Below are 22,456 nucleotides of genomic sequence, written 5' to 3'. Positions count from 1 at the left end.
ACCTGATTTCCCATGCATGTAACCATTGTAACCCGACTTCCCCATGCATGTAACTATTGTAACCTGATTTCCCATGCATGTAACCATTGTAAACCGACTTCCCCATGCATGTAACCATTGTAACCTGATTTCCCATGCATGTAACCATTGTAACTCAACTTCCCCATGCATGTAACCATTGTAACCTGACTTCCCCATTTATGTAACCATTGTAACCGGACTTCCCCATGTATGTAACCATTGTAACCTGACTTCTTCATGTATGTAACCATTGTAACCTGATTTTCCATGCATGTAACCATTGTAACCTGACTTTTCCATGCATGTAAACATTGTAACCTGACTTTCCCATGCATGTAACCATTGTAACCTGATTTCCCATGCATGTAACCATTTTAACCCGACTTCCCCATGCATGTAACCATTGTAACCTGATTCTCCATGTATGTAACCATTGTAACCCGAATTCCCCATGCATGTAACCTCATTTCCCATGCATGTAACCATTGTTACCTGACTTCCCCATGTATGTAACCATTGTAACCTGACTTCCCCATGCATGTAACCATTGTAACTTGATTTCCCATGCATGTAACCATTGTAACCAGCAATCCCCATGTATGTAACCATTGTAACCTGATTTCCCATGCATGTAACCATTGTAACCAGCAATCCCCATGTATGTAACCATTGTAACCCTCATTCTCCATGTATGTAACCATTGTAACCCTCATTCTCCATGCATGTAATCATTGTAACTAGACTTCCCCATGCATGTAACCATTGTAACCTGATTTCCCCATGCATGTAACCATTGTTATCCCCAAACCATATGTATTTTATCATTGTAACCTGACTTCCACATGCATGTTATCATTGTAACCTAACTTCAATGTGTATGTAATCATTGCAATAGCTCTACCCCTACCTATTCAGTTTGCAGCAGAAATGGTCAATTATAAAGCCGGTATTGCATATCATTTCGTAAAGGTCCATGTGTGTAACAAATGTAACCAATGTAACCATTGCTTCAATGGGGGTAACAAAACAAGATACCTATATTCAAGTGCACATTTTGTGCCATATCTAGCAGAAAGGGTCATCAAAATTAAATTATTCGCGTTATCAAGGAAAACAATTACTAGGGTGAAAGCAAAAATAATGTTTATTGTTTCCCAAAGTCAGGGAACAATAAAATTGACTATTCTCATTGTGTGAATAAGCAATTATAAGTGCAAGTCGCTTCCAAATCTTTTCAATCAAAATTGCAAGTCAGGTTTCTTACCAAGTTCGCCATGTTGGTAAAATAAACTTCCTGTCTTGCGCATTAATAGGGGTTTCCCGAGGTACTAGCTTTATCATACTCGAACACGAAAAATTCAAAGAGACACCGGTGTGGGAACGGGAAAACCCTTCACTCAGTGGCTGTTATTCTTACCTCCTGAAAGCTTTTAAATTTGTATTTTTCTTAAAAGCTTGTTAATGATACACTTAAATAGCGTATCAAAGAGATCATGCTTAAAAATAATGTAGTTGAAGGATTCAGTTGAATATATTAACGCTTTCGGTAATATTATTGTGTGAATAATTATCAACTGAGCTTTTACTAATTTTGGGGAGATAATTGGATTAGCCAAAGGAACTCCTTTGATTTTGATGAGAAAGGCAGTGATAAATAGAAAGTAAAAATGACCCAAAAATCACACTGAGTCTGTGTTTTACGTTTTCTAAATATGGAATACGTGTGTATTTGAAGATAAATTATACCCTTACATTTTGATTATATATGTTCATGGTTATGGAAGTTCTGTTAAATTAGTTCATTTAAAGCACCTGAACATTTTTTACCTGGAAATGGATTATACACATTCAAAATATGTATGCTGTTTGATGATGATTTTTTGGATATTATCAGTAGATACCTTTCAGAATCGTAAGTTTAACAATTCGTTATTCCACCAGTATCAGTTTATGGTACATGTACGTATATATATGTAAATATCCTAAGTTAAAATTAAATAAATGGAAACAGCTTTTGCATGCTATTATAGAATGCTAGTTTGCTTTTTCAAAAGTTCTTTGTGGAAAAGTCATGTTTAGATAAATGCGACCATTCATTGCAGAAAACCAAACATAATGTGTTGTAGTTACAAGTCAGATGATGATGAAATAATTTTTGTTCCCTCTGGCCGTAGTCCGAAAACACACGAAAAAGGGGATAGTTTTCCTAAGGCTATGCAGGGCTGGTTTATAGAGGTTGCTGTTGTTACAATAAAACACATACATGCACAAATGTACCCCAAGTGGTTTTTGCCGTTGAGAACTGAGGTGTTGATTGTACATGTTGTAGGTCTTAAGTCACCTAGCTGTCTCTTAATTTCATACACAATTTGTCTAGACATAAGAGCTTGACATACATGTACATGTACATGAACAGTATAAGCACTTGTCTGCTATATATTTAGTTGACCCCCAATCTTGTTGACTTTGTCAAATTTGTTATAACCTTACTGTATCAATGCCATAAAGCCTCATCTCGCTTCCTTTTTGTATCTGTAATATTGAACAGGTCAGGAATAACCATTAATTGGTGGATTATACCTCAATTCAGGTATAATTCACCATTCGACATATAATGTGACACACCAATTAAGGTATAATGCAGTTTTTTATCCAAATAATTTTTAAGATATTGGAGCATCTTTTTGCACTTACCATAACAAGCTTTGATGACCACTTAGTGATGACATGTAATTGATTCTGACACTTCGTGCTGCAATTTGTTAGAGAAACTTAAATAGTAATGTATAACCCTCGTTTTCCTACTTAAAAATTCTGAGTTTTCATCTATTAATTCTTATTTTTGTTCTTTAGACACTTCCTGTCCATTTCGACTAACAAATCTTATAGTTGGAACTGATGCAGACTTAGGAATCCAGTTGTGAATATCCACCAATTGGTGGATTATACCCCAATTGAGGTATAATACACATTTTAACAAAACGCAGCACAGGAAGTCAGACACAATTATATGTCACTAATGAGTACTTATCAAAGCTTAAGATGGTATATACAAAAAGATGCTCAAATATCTCTTTAAAAAAATTGTGATAAAAACTGCATTACACCTCAATTGGTCTATCTCACTATATGTCAAATGGTGGATTGTACCTCAATTGAGGTATAATCCATCCATTAATGGTTATTCCTGACCTGTTGAAGCACTGATCCTGGTAATTTTGTATAGACCTACATGTAGTACAATGTAAGAAATATACATATTACACAAACAGAATCTTAAAATTTAAATGTTCAGTCAATACACATGTGATACATGTACATGTACATGCAATATGAAAGTGAAAATTAACCATAAACAATTATAGTTTATAACAAGGACTAAGCAAACATACAATATAGTTTTTGCCTCTTACATTGACCTTTAACTTTTAATATGAAATATCTTTTATAAACATTTAATAGTGTATGCATGTAGGCCTCAAGATACAGGGTACAATGTACATGTACAAAAAAATGTAGCTTGTCTGTATATTTTGTTATCTTGGGTTCTTGTCTCATAACTGTGTACATTTTTACTTATATCTCTTTTTACTCTTAAAACATGCTCTATATAGTTGACTATGCGGTATGGGTTTTGCTCATTGTTGAAGGCTGTACGGTGACCTAGCTATAGTTGTTAATTTCTGTGTCATTTGGTCTCTTGTGGAGAGTTGTCTCATTGGCAATTATACCACATCTTCTTGTTTTTATATCTATATCTGTATATCATGTATACAGCAACTGTATGTTTTAATTACTGTAAATTCAGAAATTGTTGTGATGTTTTTATTATTGCTTATTATGTGAATAATGCGACTAGGTGAGTATCAGTAATGCTACTAGGTGAGTATCAGTATAGTACATGTAGTAAGAACCAACATTCTGATATACAAAAAAATGTATGTATCAGATATCTGAATCATTCAGATATCTGATACATACATTTTTTTGTATATATACATGTATATACATCTCTTTTTCAAATTTTCCTGAAATCACAATAATATTTTGTTCATTCTTATTCATTCAATAATAAATGCACACAATAATTTCTGAATTTACAGTAGTAATGACAAATTAAAAATTGTGTGTGTGAGGTTTCCATCTTTTGACAAAAGGGTAGGTACTAACGGTACAAGTACATAAATGTTTACTTAAAAACATAAACAAATAAATAGAGACTGTGTCCATGGGACACAGATGATGCCCCCGCTTGCATAAAACATTATAAAAGGACATAACTAGAGAACTGTAAAAGTGACGCCACCCAAATTCGAACTTGATCTGTGTTTATGGTAATAAGCAGTGTATAAGTTTCATAAAATTTGGTTGAGACAAACTAAAGTTAGAGAATGGAAACGAAAAATTCAGCAATTATTCCATTTATAAAGGGGCATACATGTAACTCAGGAATGGTAAAAGTGACGCCACCCAAATTCCAAGTTGATCTGTGTTTTGTGGTAATAAGCTTTGTGTGTAAGTTTCATAACATTTGGTCAAGGGAAACTAAAGTTAGAGAATGGAAACCAATTTCGGGACATAAGGATGGACAGACCTGCAGATGGACAAGGGTAAACCTTAATGCCCCCTCTGCTACGACGGGGGCATAAAATGAAGAAATATCATGCAAAACACGATTATACCTGTGGACTAAAATCTGTATGAAGGTACAAGGGTCTCTGTCAATTGCATAATGCAAGAATGCATGTACATGTAGAAGATAGATGTAATTTACAATGTATATTTATTGAATATCCTGAAATAATTGATTATTGTAACATGCATATCATAATATGGCATTTAAATGCTGCTTTGAATATAAATGAAACTGCAGAAATTCATTTTTTTTTTCTGAAATGTATATATACATGTAGGTTTTAAACTAAATATTCATTGTGTTGAACATCAACATGTTGAAATGTTTTTATTTTATTTAAGTTTTTTAAATTATACTCAATGTACAAAAAAATGTACATAATTATACTAGATTTTTGTACATGATTGACATGTACATGTATGCTGAGGCTAAATAAAAGTTGCATAAGAATAGTTTTTGCTTATGCAAAACATGAAAAATGGTTCTTTGAATTGACTCTGCTGGCTAGTTTAATTTTGTCAAAATATTTTTGGCACATAAATTAATAAGAGATTTTACAGTGTGTTAAACCACTTTAAGTACAGTGTATGACTTTGTTCTGAAGTATGTAAGAGTGAAAGCATTTCCTTTTGAGATTTAACTAGGTTTATCCTAGATATTTTTACATGTATTTATATAAAGTATTACCGATTGGTCAATGAGCCATTTCCTTTAACAATGAAGAGACTTTGATCACATTATTATGGGTAAATTACTTGCCATCAAATATATGTAATTTTGTCAATTTGATTTTCATTCCCTGTAGGTAAAAATGTGTGATCGATGATTACATCATATATAGTTCTGGTATACATGTAGATACATTTGTGTACATATTTAACAATGTTTTATTTAGGATTATATAATTAATAATATGGTCTCCCCAGGCAAGTAACATGCAATATGTATTTTGTTTCCATTAACAGAATTGAGGTGTGCTATGCTTTTAGAATATCCTTATACATGTAAATGTAAGCTGTCCCTGTGTGCTTTCAGAGAGATATAAGAGAGTCTTGGGATAATCTAATTTCAACATTGTAGGCGCTGCAATAATATAGTCATTTATTAATGACAAAAAAATTGGAAGGTTTTATGCCCCTTTAATTTGAAAATCATAGAAAATACAGCAAGACATCGAGCTGTACCACCCTTTCCTAAGATTTTACTTATTCCGTCAACCAGAGAGTTCAAAAGGATATCTTTCAGAGAATACATATATATATTTAAAAGAACAACAGGAATTACTAGAAATATTGGTCAGGATAATTATAAGATATCTGTGACATCATAGGTACATGTATCCACCAACAGAAGTCTCAAGACTAAAAGCATTATGTATACCATATATCGAATAACACCGGTTGGATGTTTAAAAGACATTAATCAGTTTCTCATCAGAATTTATATTCTTAAAATTTTCTCACATTTTTGCTTTCATGACTGGTAAATGCAAAACTGCAAAAGGCACAAAAATTGTCTCATTTTAAGATTTTGCCATAAATGGTAAGGTAACTACATGTACAATATAAGAGGCCACAAATTATTTGGTTTTTGCCTTCAGCCTTTTCCCCTTTTACGTTATGTACCTACATTGTTTGAAATTTGTACATGTATAAATTGTGTGTATTTGTATTTGAAGAGGATAGGGATACAGGTGTCCATTTGTTTTTTTTCTGTGTTTCATTTTAATTGTTTTTTTATGATAAAGCTAGTAAAACTTAAGTCCTTCAACTCTGTTGTTACATTTTTCTTTTGTTTATCACACTTGCAGTATTTTTACACAATGTTACTCAGGATTGAATAATCTTGCATGACAAACAAGATGACCATTCTAAAAATATATATTAACAATCTATGTATTAATCATCAGAAAAAGTCAATATTATAAAACCCAACACCTACATACCTGTATACTGTCATGGTTAAAAGTTGTTGATTGAAGTGATCCTGTGATTTCTCCATAATCAATGATCATTATCTATCAATAGGGAACAATAAAATACATGACCAAACTTTTATTTATTACTCATAAAATTACATTTTCATAAAGCAAAAACAGATAAATCATACTAGATAATTTTTAAATGTCCTAGTTGAAATGAGTTAATCAAGAATTTATTTTAATTGGGTCACAAGTTCACAACAGCATGTAAAGAAATTTGTTCATTGAATTGAAAAAAAACAAATGTAGATGTAGGTTAACTGTTTCCCAATCTTACAGTACTACACCTTATGTGTGTTGTTCCTGCTAAATATTTAGATAAACATCAATGGCACCCCCCTTTTTTTGACGATCAATGCTTTTGAATGGGAACATAAGGTTGGAATCCCCCCTTTAAAAATGGCTGGATCAGCCCCTGAACATGTAGTTTGATTTTGTGTTTCTGTTTTCACTGTGGCAGTAAGGTTTGCCCTATAAACTGGGAGTAAACCCCCTATGTTATGTTCAAGAACACATTAGTGATAACATGTTCCCGTGTTTAATCAGAGACATATATATGTCTCTGGTTTAATATACTATTCATATTTGATATTTTGATAATTTTTTTCACATGAATATATATCTTAACTATGAAATTTTTGTTGTATTTAGTCATACATTTTATTTTCCTTTTAAGATGAAGACTTATATATATACACAATTATACTGTCTATTTAACAAGTACATGTATTATTTATTTACATATGGATGATAAAATATATTAACCACATTTCATGTGCTACGTACAGCTTTGATTTTAACCCTTTAAAGACTAGAATATCTTATTTTTAAATTTCTATAGTTATGTGTGATTAAATTTGTTCTTTTTGAAATTTTTACTTCAGAATACACAGTGATATTTTATCGATTTGCATAAAGTTGGATTAGTTACATGTACAATAGGGACATTATACATTGCATTTGTATTTCTCAATGATAAATGTGACATATGTATATCCACCTGGTCTAGTGACATACAGGTATACATCAATCACAATCTTAATTATCACATGGACAATTTATTATTCACAATTCATTTCATTCACATGTTTGATTTCTCAAACTCCACAGTTTGTAAATTTTAGTTTAGTTTTAGTCTTTTCATTTGTGACTTATAATTTGTTGGGGGTACATAATTCATGTTATTATGTACATTGTACATGAAACTTATAATCTTTGTGGAAACATTTTGATTTTGACTTCGCTTTGGCTGCAGAGTCTCAGCTCATAAAGATAGAATTCAACATGTTTAAGAACTGGGTAATGTACATGTACATGTATGATATGAAAACAGATTAAGAAAATCTGAAAAAATTGAGTTGTCCACTTGCTGTTTAAAAAATGACTATCAGAGAAACATACTCCAGTCCTGAAAGTAAAGTGTTCTTTCACAAATCAACATTAACACTGAATATCTTAGATTTGTTTACATATGTATATAATTCTAAGACGTCATGAGTACCTGTATAGTTTATAGTGGTTTATTTTGTGTTTTTATACAAGATAATAACAAAATAAAGTATGCATATAAATAGTTGAATGATGTTTACTTCAAATCAGTAACATGTGTAGATTTGTAAGGTATCAGTTGATGTATAATTAATATTTGATAGAAACCAGAAACAGACAAATGAAGATGTTATTATGCAATACAAAAATATTTTAAAACAACATCTTACTATAACAAAGTGTGGAGGTGTTTTAAAAGTTCAATTTCCAAAACATATTTAAAACTGTTTTGACTCTATTTAACATAAGCATAAGTGATCATCCCAAATGGTTTCTCATGGCTATTTAATATGATTAACACTTTTTAAATATATTTTAAAATCACATCATATGTATCATATGATAATAGCTTTTAAATACAAATTAATAAATTCCCATTGTTAAGTCTCATCCTTTATTTATTTCTTATGAACGTTTGATTTTCAGAGAATGCATTAATATCCTGTTTACACATTGTCACATGAAAAGTACATACAGCTGTAGAATTAAATCATATAGTTCAATGCTAAAATTGCTTTTAATCCCATTGGCTGTGTTGGCATTTTATTTGTGCCAAAAAAATCTTTCATTTTCGCCACAAACCATATTTCATTTGCGTCAAAATAAAACATTTCATTTGCACCAATAATACAGGTAAATAGTATAAATTATAGATTTATTCAAAAGATACTTTTGATTTGATACCTTTAAAACACTTTTTTTGTTTGCATAATATAACATATATATTCATCAGAAATCATTCATCCTAAAACCACAATGGAAACGATATCCCCCCGAAAATGACAGCCATTTACCAATATCGCACGTCAGGGGGGAATACTCATTTACTCTTAAAAAAATTCTTATTCAGAGTACAAAGAATATTTGAAATTTTCCATTGTATTTTACCAAAAAATGGCGCATATGTTAAGTCTTTATTTTTTGGCACAAATGAAATATAACCTTATGGCACAAAAGAAAGATTGCATTGTGTAAAAATTGGCGCAAATGCAATATTATGCGTCCATTTAGTTGTATTGAATTAATTGATATGAATAATTGGATTTCAGGAAAATATGAGACAGTAACCCAACAAATTTGACAACATTTTGACATTTTAGAGGTCACCATATATAATATCTTCAAAGATTGGCAATTACCCACCCTCATAACAAAACGTGACCTGAACTGGGAACTTATGTTTTTCTGACACGAACACCCAATTCTCAATAAACAAAACAACAAATAAGATTCCTGACTTTGGACAGACACAATTAAATAATATTTAATTTTATATAAGGACCTACTCTTGCCCCTTTCTCATCCTAGTAAATTTTTTATTTTAACATTTTAGCAAATTAAGAAGCGCCTTATTATGTCTGATGTTAAATCTTCTACTGATAACACAGGCGTGATCCTCTTAAACCTATAAACTATTTTCAGATGTGTTTTTTTTAAGTTTCCATAGATACAGCTAACTATTTTATAATTAAAATACCAAGGAAGATGTAACATATTCTGTGAATAACATGTACCATTATCATGATTATGTTTTTATTTTTCCACATATGAACACTCATGGGTGATTATATTTACCCTTCATGTCATTCCCTTCATTGACTTTTATGACCTTTTGTGAATTACTTATTAGATACATTGATTGTAGAGAATGCAGAGATGTCATTTTTTCCTAGTATAACAATTTTTATTGTGCCATTTTTACCCAACAAGAATAAATTTTTCTGGCAGATGCAATTTGTGATCTTTTTTAAGAGATATTATAAAACACAAGTTTTTAATCTGGCAGTTGCAGAAACCAGCTACTCATGATCATGCTGATAATAGATATAATTAATGTTCAAAAAAATAATCCCAAAATACTGCATTTTGAAAATTATAGAATTTGATTTTTTTTTTAAATTGTCCAAAAATTTCCAATCAGCATGATCAGTGCTCCTTGAAATTAATTATTGTTGATTTAATAAGATTGACACAATACAACCTGTATCAAATTATAGTTTTAGGGCATTTGGAAATGACTTCTTTGAAAGACTTGTTGCTCTTTCTTCAAAATGTATTGATTCACCCTGCTTTTAACATGTTTAATCAGTTCAGTTCGCTATTTATTTGCATGTATGTATCATTTTTGTCGAGCCTGCGACTTTTGTCGCAGAAAGCTCGACAAAGGGATAGTGATCCGGCGGCAGCGGTGGCGGCAGTTACGGCGGCGGTGTTAGCTAACTTCTTAAAAGCTTTATATTTTAGAAGGTGGAAGGTCTGGATGCTTCATACTTTGTATATGGATGCCTCATGTTACGAAGTTTCCGTCAGTCACATGTTCAATGTCCTTGACCTCATTTTCATGGTTCAGTGACTACTTGAAAAAAAAGTTAAGAGTTTTTGTAATGTTAAATTCTCTCTTATTATAAGTAATAGGATAACTATATTTGGTATGTGCGTACCTTGCAAGGTTCTCATACCCGTCAGACAGTTTTCACTTGACCTCAACCTCATTTCATGGATCAGTGAACAAGGTTAAGTTTTGGTGGTCAAGTCCATATCTCAGATACTATAAGCAATAGGTCTAGTATATTCGGTGTATGGAAGGACTGTAAGGTGTACATGTCCAACTGGCAGGTGTCATCTGACCTTGACCTCATTTTCATGGTTCAGTGGTTATAGTTCAGTTTTTGTGTTTTGGTCTGTTTTTGTCGAGCCTGGGACTTTTGTCGCAGAAAGCTCGACATAGGGATAGTGATCCGGCGGCGGCAGCTAACTTTTTAAAAGCTTTATATTTTAGAAGCTAGAAGACCTGGATGCTTCATACTTTGTATATAGATGCCTCATGTTACGAAGTTTCCGTCAGTCACATGTCCAATGTCCTTGACCTCATTTTCATGGTTCAGTGACTACTTGAAAAAAAAGTTCAGATTTTTTGTTACATGTACGTTTAATTCTCTCTTATTATAAGTAATAGGATAACTATATTTGGTATGTGCGTACCTTACAAGGTCCTCATCCCCGTCAGACAGTTTTCACTTGACCTCGACCTCATTTCATGGATCAGTGAACAAGGTTAAGTTTTGGTGGTCAAGTCCATATCTCAGATACTATAAGCAATAGGTCTTGTATATTCGGTGTATGGAAGGACTGTAAGGTGTACATGTCCAACTGGCAGGTGTCATCTGACCTTGACCTCATTTTCATGGTTCAGTGGTTATAGTTCAGTTTTTGTGTTTTGGTCTGTTTTTGTCGAGCCTGGGACTTTTGTCGCAGAAAGCTCGACATAGGGATAGTGATCCGGCGGCGGCAGCTAACTTTTTAAAAGCTTTATATTTTAGAAGCTAGAAGACCTGGATGCTTCATACTTTGTATATAGATGCCTCATGTTACGAAGTTTCCGTCAGTCACATGTCCAATGTCCTTGACGTCATTTTCATGGTTCAGTGACTACTTGAAAAAAAAGTTCAGATTTTTTGTTACGTTTAATTCTCTCTTATTATAAGTAATAGGATAACTATATTTGGTATGTGCGTACCTTACAAGGTCCTCATCCCCGTCAGACAGTTTTCACTTGACCTCGACCTCATTTCATGGATCAGTGAACAAGGTTAAGTTTTGGTGGTCAAGTCCATATCTCAGATACTATAAGCAATAGGTCTTGTATATTCGGTGTATGGAAGGACTATAAGGTGTACATGTCCAACTGGCAGGTGTCATCTGACCTTGACCCCATTTTCATGGTTCAGTGGTTATACTGTGGATTCATTATTATTCGTTGGATACCAATTTTCGTGGATTTCGTGGTTATAGGTTAACCACGAAATTAAATGCTCAACGAATGGCAAATTTACTATAGGCTTGTATGCAGACATTGTAAAAAACCACGAAATTAGATATCCACGAACATGAAAGTTTTCCTTAATCCACGAAAATTGGTACCCACGAAAATAAATGAATCCACAGTAGTTAAGTTTTTGTGTTTTGGTCTGTTTTTCTTATACTGTATGCAATAGGTCTACTTTATTTGGTGTATGGAATGATAGTAAGGTGTACATGTCTAGCTGGCAGGTTTCATCTGACCTTGACCTCATTTTCATGGTTCAGTGGTCAAAGTTAAGTTTTTTGAGTTTTGGTCTTTTTTTCTAATACTATATATATGCAATAGGTCAACTATATTTGGTATATGGAAATATTTTATGATCTATATGTCGGTCGCACAGGTTTTATTTGACCTTGACTTCATTTTCACGGTTCATTGCTCAGTGTTAAGTTTTTGTGCTGTGGTCTGTTTTTCTTAAACTATAAGCAATAGGTCAACTATATTTGTTGTATGGAAGAATTGTTAGCTGTACATGTCTGCCTGGCATGGTTCATCTGACCTTGACCTCATTTTCATGGTTCATTGGTCAATGTTTAGTTTTTGTCGAGCCTGCGACTTTTGTCGCAGAAAGCTCGACATAGGAATAGCGATCCGGCGGCGGCGGCGGCGGCGGCGGCGGCGTTAGCTAACTTCTTAAAAGCTTTATATTTTAGAAGGTGGAAGGTCTGGATGCTTCATACTTTGTATATGGAAGCCTCATGTTACGAAGTTTCCGTCAGTCACATTGTCCAATGTCCTTGACCTCATTTTCATGGTTCAGTGACTACTTGAAAAAAAAGTTAAGATTTTTTGTAATGTTAGATTCTCTCTTATTATAAGTAATAAGATAACTATATTTGGTATGTGCGTACCTTGCAAGGTCCTCATGCCCGTCAGACAGTTTTCACTTGACCTCGACCTCTTTTCATGGATCAGTGAACAAGGTTAAGTTTTGGTGGTCAAGTCCATATCTCAGATACTATAAGCAATAGGTCTAGTATATTCGGTGTATGGAAGGACTGTAAGGTGTACATGTCCAACTGGCAGGTGTCATCTGACCTTGACCTCATTTTCATGGTTCAGTGGTTATAGTTAAGTTTTTGTGTTTTGGTCTGTTTTTCTTATACTGTATGCCATAGGTCTACTATATTTGGTGTATGGAATGATTGTAAGGTGTACATGTCTAGCGGGCAGGTGTCATCTGACCTTGACCTTATTTTCATGGTTCAGTGGTCAAAGTTAAGTTTTTGAGTTTTGGTCTTTTTTTCTAATACTATGTGCAATAGTTCAACTATATTTGGTGTGTGCGTACCTTGCAAGGTCCTCATGCCTGTCAGACAGTTTTCACTTGACCTCGACCTCATTTCATGGATCAATGAACAAGGTTAAGTTTTGGTGGTCAAGTCCATATCTCAGATACTATAAGCAATAGGTCTAGTATATTTGGTGTATGGAAGGACTGTAAGGTGTACATGTCCAACTGGCAGGTGTCATCTGACCTTGACCTCATTTTCATGGTTCAGTGGTTATAGTTAAGTTTTTGTGTTTTGGTCTGTTTTTCTTATACTATATGCAATAGTTCAACTATATTTGGTGTATGGAAATATTTTATGATCTATTTGGCAGTCACGCAGGTTTTATTTGACCTTGACCTCATTTTCAAGGTTCATTGCTCAGTGTTAAGTTTTTGTGTTTTCGTCTGTTTTTCTTAAACTATAAGCAATAGGTCAACTCTATTTGTTGTATGGAAGAATTGTTAGCTGTACATGCCTGCCTAGCATGGTTCATCTGACCTTGACCTCATTTTCATGGTTCATTGGTCAATGTTTAGTTTACTTGGTTAATGTTAAGTTTATGTGACAGTTGTAATAAAGCTTTATATTTAGGACTATCAACATAATATCAATGATTAGTAAAGAAGGCGAGACATTTCAGCGTGTGCACTCTTGTTTGGTTAATGTTAAGTTTATGTGACAGTTGTAATAAAGCTTTATATTTAGGACTATCAACATAATATCAATGATTAATAAAGAAGGCGAGACATTTCAGCGTGTGCACTCTTGTTCTTATACTGTATGCAATAGGTCTACTATATTTGGTGTATGGAATGATTGTAAGGTGTACATGTCTAGCTGGCAGGTGTCATCTGACCTTGACCTCATTTTCATGGTTCAGTGGTCAAAGTTAAGTTTTTGAGTTTTGGTCTTTTTTTCTAATACTATATGCAACAGTTCAACTATATTTGGTGTATGGAAATATTTTATGATCTATTTGTCAGTTACGCAGGTTTTATTTGACCTTGACCTCATTTTCAAGGTTCATTTCTCAGTGTTAATTTTTTATACGACCGCAAAAATTAAAAAATTTTTGGTCGTATATTGGTATGACTTTGGCGTCGTCGTCGTCGTCGTCGTTGTCGTCGTCGTCGTCGTCTGGCGTCATCCGGCGTCGTCCGAAGACACATTGGTTTTCGCACTCTAACTTTAGTTTAAGTGAATGGATCTCCATGAAATTTTACCATAAGGTTCAATACCACGAAAGGAAGGTTGGGATTGATTTTGGGGGTTATGGTACCAACAGTTAAGGAATTAGGGGCCAAAAATAAGCATTTTTGTAACTTCCAGACAATAACTTGTGTGTAAGTGTATGGATCTCTCTGACATTGTACCACAAAGTTCCATATCACAAAGGGAAGGCTGTAATTGATTTTGGGGGTAATTGCCTCAAAATTTTAGGAATTAAGGACCAAAAAAGGGGCAAAAAACAAGCATTTTTCTAGTTTCATGACAATAACTTGTGTGTAAGTGTTTGGATATTTCTGAAATTGTACTACAAGGTTCCGTATCACAAAGGGAAAGCTGGAATTGAGTTTGGGGGTAATTGCCCGAAACGTTTAGGAATTGGGGGCCAAAAAGGGGCCAAAAATAAGCATTTTTCTAGTTTCCAGACAATAACTTGTGTTCAAGTGTATGGATCTCTCTGAAATTGTACTGCAAGGTACCATACCACAAAGGGAAGGCTGGTATTGAGTTTGGGGGTGATGAATCGTAAGGGGGTTCAAAAAATTTGGGAGGGGGGATTTTTTTTTTTTTTTTTTTCATTTTTTTTTTCTTTTAAAATTTTCCATTTTAAGTTGGTTATTTCTGATTAATATTTAAAAGCAAATAATAATGATATGGTAGGAGATACACACCAAACAGGATGTGTAAATTATTATATAATAAGTATTGTGCAATAGCAAGAAATTTTCAATTGCACAGTATTGCACAATAGCAAGAAATCTTCAATTGCACAGTATTGCGCAATAGCAAGAAATCTTCAATTGCACAGTATTGCGCAATAGCAAGAAATATCCAATAGCACAATATTGCGCAATAGCAAGAAATTGTCAATTGTACAGTATTGCGCAATAGCAAGAAATATTCAATTGCACAGTATTGTGCAAAAGAAGATACTTCGTATAAATTACTTATTTCTTGACCAATTTCAATGGGGTTTTATTCTTGAATTCTTGGGGTTCTTTAATATGCTGAATCTAACCGTGTATTAAGTTTTTGGATTTTGGGCCCCATTTTTAAATTGGTCCACATTGAGGTCCAAAGGGTCCAAAATTTAACTTTGTTTGATTTCATCAAAAATTGAATTATTGGGGTTCTTTGATATGCCGAATCTAACCGTGTATTTAGATTCTTAATTTTTGGTTCCGTTTTCAAATTGGTCTACCATACATTAAGGTCCAAAGGGTCCAAAATTAAACTTTGTTTGATTTCAACAAAAATTGAATATATGGGGTTCTTTGATATGCCGAATCTAACCATGTATTTAGATTCTTAATTTTTGGTTCCGTTTTCAAATTGGTCTACATTAAGGTCCAAAGGGTCCAAAATTAAACTTAGTTTGATTTTAACAAAAATTGAATTTTTAGGGTTCTTTGATATGCTGAATCTAAACATGTATTTAGATTTTTGATTATGGGCCCAGTTTTCAAGTTGGTCCAAATCGGGGTCCAAAATTAAACTTTGTTTGATTTCAACAAAAATTGAATATATGGGGTTCTTTGATATGCCGAATCTAACCGTGTATTTAGATTCTTAATTTTTGGTTCCGTTTTCAAATTGGTCTACATTAAGGTCCAAAGGGTCCAAAATTAAACTTAGTTTGATTTTAACAAAAATTGAATTTTTAGGGTTCTTTGATATGCTGAATCTAAACATGTATTTAGATTTTTGTCGAGCCTGCGACTTTTGTCGCAGAAAGCTCGACATAGGGATAGTGATCCGGCGGCTTCGGCGGCGGCGGCGGCGGCGTTAGCTCACTTCTTAAAAGCTTTATATTTTAGAAGGTGGAAGGCCTGGATGCTTCATACTTTGTATATGGATGCCTCATGTTACGAAGTTTCTGTCAGTCACATGTCCAATGTCCTTGACCTCATTTTCATGGTTCAGTGACTACTTGAAAAAAAAGTTAACATTTTTTGTAATGTTAAATTCTCTCTTATTATAAGTAGTAGGATAACTATATTTGGTATGTGCGTACCTTGCAAGGTCCTCATGCCCGTCAGACAGTTTTCACTTGACCTCGACCTCATTTCATGGATCAGTGAACAAGGTTAAGTTTTGGTGGTCAAGTCCATATCTCAGATACTATAAGCAATAGGTCTAGTATATTGGGTGTATGGAAGGACTGTAAGGTGTACATGTCCAACTGGCAGGTGTCATCTGACCTTGACCTCATTTTCATGGTTCAGTGGTTATAGTTAAGATTTTGTGTTTTGGTCTGTTTTTCTTATACTGTATGCAATAGGTCTACTATATTTGGTGTATGGAATGATTGTAAGGTGTACATGTCTAGCTGGCAGGTGTCATCTGACCTTGACCTTGTTTTCATGGTTCAGTGGTTATAGTTAAGTTTTTGTGTTTTGGTCTGTTTTTCTTATACTGTATGCAATAGGTCTACTATATTTGGTGTATGGAATGATTGTAAGGTGTACATGTCTAGCTGGCAGGTGTCATCTGACCTTGACCTCGTTTTCATGGTTCAGTGGTTATAGTTAAGTTTTTGTGTTTTGGTCTGTTTTTCTTATACTGTATGCAATAGGTCTACTATATTTGGTGTATGGAATGATTGTAAGGTGTACATGTCTAGCTGGCAGGTGTCATCTGACCTTGACGTCGTTTTCATGGTTCAGTTGTCAAAGGTAAGTTTTTGAGTTTTGGTCTTTTTTTCTAATACTATATGCAATAGGTCAACTATATTTGGAGTATGGAAATATTTTATGATCTTTATGTCAGTCGCGCAGGTTTTATATGACCTTGACCTCATTTTCACGGTTCATTGCTCAGTGTTAAGTTTTTGTGTTTTGGTCTTAAACTATAAGCAATAGGTCAACTATATTTGTTATATGGAAGAATTGTTAACTGTACATGTCTGCCTGGCATGGTTCATCTGACCTTGACCTCATTTTCATAGTTCATTGGTCAATGTTTAGTTTTCTTGGTTAATGTTAAGTTTATGTGACAGTTGTAATAAAGCTTTATATTTAGGACTATCAACATAATATCAATGATTAGTAAAGAAGGCGAGACATTTCAGTGTGTGCACTCTTGTTTGATTATGGGCCCAGTTTTCAAGTTGGTCCAAATCTGGGTCCAAAATTAAACTTTGTTTGATTTCAACAAAAATTGAATATATGGGGTTCTTTGATATGCTGAATCTAACCGTGTATTTAGATTCTTAATTTTTGGTTCCGTTTTCAAATTGGTCTACATTAAGGTCCAAAGGGTCCAAAATTAAACTTAGTTTGATTTTAACAAAAATTGAATTTTTAGGGTTCTTTGATATGCTGAATCTAAACATGTATTTAGATTTTTGATTATGGGCCCAGTTTTCAAGTTGGTCCAAATCGGGGTCCAAAATTAAACTTTGTTTGATTTCAACAAAAATTGAATATATGGGGTTCTTTGATATGCTGAATCTAACCATGTATTTAGATTTTTGATTTTTGGGCCCCTTAATCAACTTTGTCCACTTTGAGGTCAAAAGGGTCCAAAATTAAACTTTGTTTGATTTCATCAAAAATTGAATTCTTGGGGTTCTTTGATATGCTGAATCTAACCATGTATTTAGATTTTGGATATTGGACCATAATAGGTGAATGTCCAATTTAAAATTTTTAAGTTCTTAGACCACATTCATTCTGTGTCAGAAACCTATGCTGTGTCAAATATTTAATCACAATCCAAATTCAGAGCTGTATCAAGCTTGAATGTTGTGTCCATACTTGCCCCAACTGTTCAGGGTTCGACCTCTGCGGTCGTATCAAGCTGCGCCCTGCGGAGCATTTTATTGTGTTTTGGTCTGTTTTTTTTAAACTATAAGCAATAGGTCAACTATATTTGTTGTATGGAAGAATTGTTAGCTCAGACAATACATGCCTGCCTAGCATGGTTCATCTGACCTTGACCTCATTTTCATGGTTCATTGGTCAATGTTTAGTTTACTTGGTTAATGTTAAGTTTATGTGACAGTTGTAATAAAGCTTTATATTTAGGACTATCAACATAATATCAATGATTAGTAAAGAAGGCGAGACTTTTCAGCGTGTGCACTCTTGTTCATATAATGTGTGATATTTTTGTAACAAAATGTACTCCAGTAATTAAGGTTTGGTAATCTCTAGTAAGGAGGGTAAAATTAGAGAAGTGCACTTTTTTAAGACTAATTTACTAAAAGTACATCTGAATCTGGTTTATACAGTATACGTAAATGCATATGACCCATGGATATCAAATAGATTATTCCTTTAATTTCCACTTTAAGACTTGTGCTGAAATTCCTTACTTTTGGAAGAAGTAGATAGATGGATAGACTTCTTTGATCAAATATCAACATAAAACATTACATATAATGTAATTACAAATACAAAATGCATATAAAGCAATAGCAGATTATTTGTAAACAATACCAAAATCATAATGTCTTAAGTTGATACTTAATCTGGATTGCCCATTAAAGCCTTTATACAGCTTATTTCCAGTGGGGTCCATTTGCATGTTTGTTATATTCTAAAATATTGAAATATCGTTATATTTGAAATCATGGCTTTGGCAGGTTTATACTAATTATAATAAAAGTAATTGAGAATGAAATTGTCTAGACCATTCAACATGTTCAAGTATTCAATAAAATAAAAATTTGCTTTAAAAACTATAAGTTGACATAAGACATGAACCAATGAAAACCACTGAATTACAAGCTCCTGACTTGGGAAAGGCATATAAAGAACGTGGCAGGGTTAAACATGTTTTTAAACGTCCACCCTCCCACTAACCTGGGACAGTGGTATGACAGCACAACATAAAAATGAACTGTAAAAATCAGTTGCAAATTGCTTAAATTAATAGATTGTTTAAACCTGCTGCATTTTTATGCACCTGTCCTAAGTCAGGAGCCTGTTGTTCAGTGGTTGTCGTTTGTTGGTGTGGTTCATTGGTGTTTCTCGTTTCTCGTTTTCCTGTCTAAATTGTTTTACACTAGTAATTTTTAGGGCCCTATATAGCTTACTGTTCGGTGTGAGCCAAGGCTCTGTGTTGAAGGCCGTACTTTGACCTATAATTGTTAACTTTTTATAAATTTTGACTTGGATGGAGAGTTGTCTCATTGGCACTCATACCACATCTTCTTATTTATATGGTACAATGTACAAAGCACAAAAAAAAAAACTAGCATAAAAACAATCGACACAAAGTACTGATATAAGAGAACTCATAGTTACTGATAGCTAGTTGATATAAACATGTATAGTAATCTAAAGTGATATAAAGTGGTAGAAACTCTTTCATTGATGCTTATCTAATACACCCCTCCCCCTGCCACCCCCAATGCCTATGTGCCTTTTTATCTGATAATATAGAATGCAGTTTTAGTATTTTATATTCATAAGACATACATGCAAATAATGGAGATGTTGGAACAATTCCTCTACACACAGGCATGATCACGATATTGATGGCTGTACCTTGTTTAATTCCTCTACACACAGGCATGATCACGATATTGATGGCTGTACCTGTTATTTGCTTACAGAAAACTCAGTGATTGCACTTGTCTTCACTTTAATGTACATGTAACATGTGTAATTGTCTAACCACATCAGACTTGAAATCTATCTCTTTGATCTGTCAAAGACTCAAAATTGTAATAAATGTAGTTTTGAGTAGTAACACATATCTATATTGTATTTCTAAAAATACATGTAGTTCTTTTATTCAGCTGGTTGATACTTCAGAATGGCTAATAGCTAATATAAAACAATTTGGATTTGGTTAAAAAAAAATGTTAAATAGATATTTTTCTCAAATTCTTATAGTCCAGCAGTTATTATATTAACTGAAAATATTTGTAACTATTATTTGTCTAATGAATAATCAAGATGTCATAGAAGGTGGATTTTATTAAGAATTAGTTTAATCATGCATTAATTATCTACCTAGATATCAACTTATTAAAACCAAAAGGATGTAAAGCAATTATAATTGATTAGAGCAGTTACATTGTTACTGGTAGGTGTTAATCCTTGAAATGTAAGTTACTCTATTTTTGGTAGGTGTTAATCCTTGACATATCAGTTACTCTATTTTTGGTAGGTGTTAATCCTTGACATGTTAGTTACTCTATTTCTGGTAGGTGTTAATAATTGACATGTTAGTTACTATATTTCTGGTAGGTGGTAATCTTGACATGTTAATTACTCTATTTCCGGTAGGTGTTAATAATTGACATGTTAATTACTATATTTCTGGTAGGTGGTAATCCTTAACATACCAGTTACTCTATTTCTGGTAGGTGTTTATCCTTGACATACATGTATCAGTTACTCTATTTCTGGTAGGTGTTAATCCTTGACATGTTAGTTACTCTATTTCTGGTAGGTGTTAATCCTTAATTTTGTCAACAGTAAAACATTTAATAATATTTTGTTGTTATTCAAATATTATATATACAAATATAGATGTAAGAACATATCCCCCACAAAATATGGTGGGATAGAATATTTAAAATATTGGATTAATATAAAAAAATACTCTGTATGTTTCTTAACCCCTGTACAAAAAGTAAAAATGGATCAGAAATGGTATTTGTTAGAAGCAGCTTTTATTTAATTAATTAACAAAATCAATTGTAATATTTATATTTATATCTTATTATATCTTTATGAGTTGGTTGATCTTTCAAGTATTGCTTAATTTTTTATAATGTGTATCTAATACTGTAGTATGTAATTTCACATGTTTCATCATGAAAAATAAAAAAATTACAAAAAAAAGGTGTTAATCCTTAACATACCAGTTACTCTATTTTTGGTAGGTGTTTATCCTTGACATACATGTATCAGTTACTCTATTTCTGGTAGGTGTTAATCCTTGACATGTTAGTTACTCTATTTCTGGTAGGTGTTAATCCTTAACATACCAGTTACTCTATTTTTGGTAGGTGTTAATCCTTAACATACCAGTTACTCTGCATGACTATCATTGTTATGATTAAGAAGAGATGTGGAGTATATATCAATGAGACAACAACCCAACAGCACAAACAGCTGCAATACTACATTGAATTATTATTTGTGGGTTACCTTTTTACGTGGAATAAATGGGTTGAGGTTACCACACACTTTCTTGTGTTTATACAAAACTTCCACTAAAATACAAGTTTTCCCTTATCTGAAAAATAAAGCAATCCCGGAGTGTACAGTCAATTTTATCAAAAATACAAATTTTTTGTTGTTTTATTGAATATTTTGAAGGACAAAATTCCAGCACTTGTTGTTATCCATTAGGCAGCAAAGGTTGTTAGGACAATTAATTTCCTACAGTGATCTATTATCATAATGTCTTGAACGTGCCAGCTGCTGTGGAGTAAATCATCACTTTAATGAATCTGACAAGATCATCATAATTTAACTATCTAAATAACCATATGTTTTACTACTTTGTTTGAAGTAAGGTATCATCAAGGATTTATATGAGAGGCTAATAGCAGATAAATCTTTCTATACCTGATCAGAATATTTGAGAGATAAGTTTATAAGATCAGCATAGAATGGAAGCATTGTAGGGTTATTGTAAAATAACACCAGGACTGATTTACTACTAGCACTGATGAAATGTTTCAGCCACCATGCAAGACCATTCAGATGATTCAGTTGGAAAGGATTTAAAACTTTCTATAAAATGGTTACTACAAAAACTTACAAGATCATAAAGATGCACATGTATTAACAGAATTATTCAGTTACCTGTACCTATTAGTTTTTGGTTTACTATTGGCACATCTATTAATCCCATCCATCATGTCAATGTTGGCATTCAGCCCTGGCATACTCATCAGTCCATAAGTTATTGGTTGTTAACACACAGCACTGCCAAGC

General features: G+C 33.1%; 2 protein-coding genes across 30 annotated transcripts in view; one reads left to right on the top strand and one right to left on the bottom strand.

Annotated features, from left to right (window-relative positions):
- The window catches only part of LOC127726349 (proteasome maturation protein-like), a 33,361-nt gene extending 31,991 nt beyond the window's left edge, over positions 1-1,370 (bottom strand). Inside the window, exon 1 of one of the 2 annotated variants that reach the window (XM_052233712.1) lies at positions 1,286-1,370. In XM_052233712.1, coding sequence (XP_052089672.1) covers positions 1,286-1,297 — 12 coding nt within the window. In that variant the 5' untranslated portion in view covers positions 1,298-1,370. Of the gene's footprint in view, positions 1-1,202; positions 1,227-1,285 lie in introns of those variants that run through there. The other variant, XM_052233713.1, reaches the window with a different exon arrangement.
- Positions 1,371-1,652: 282 nt separating this feature from the next.
- LOC127726333 (vascular endothelial growth factor receptor 1-like) overlaps positions 1,653-22,456 on the top strand; it is a 255,073-nt gene continuing 234,269 nt past the window's right edge. For all 28 annotated transcript variants that reach the window (XM_052233690.1, XM_052233686.1, XM_052233676.1 and 25 more), the window contains exon 1: positions 1,653-1,933. In XM_052233690.1, the coding sequence (XP_052089650.1) occupies positions 1,855-1,933 (79 nt within the window). In that variant the 5' untranslated portion in view covers positions 1,653-1,854. The remainder of the gene's footprint in view (positions 1,934-22,456) is intronic.

The sequence above is a fragment of the Mytilus californianus genome, unplaced genomic scaffold, assembly GCF_021869535.1.
Source record: "Mytilus californianus isolate M0D057914Y unplaced genomic scaffold, xbMytCali1.0.p SCAF_17, whole genome shotgun sequence".
NCBI lineage: Eukaryota > Metazoa > Mollusca > Bivalvia > Mytilida > Mytilidae > Mytilus > Mytilus californianus.
Note: the sequence above shows the minus strand (reverse complement) of the source record. Positions and strands in the feature narration are given on the sequence as shown.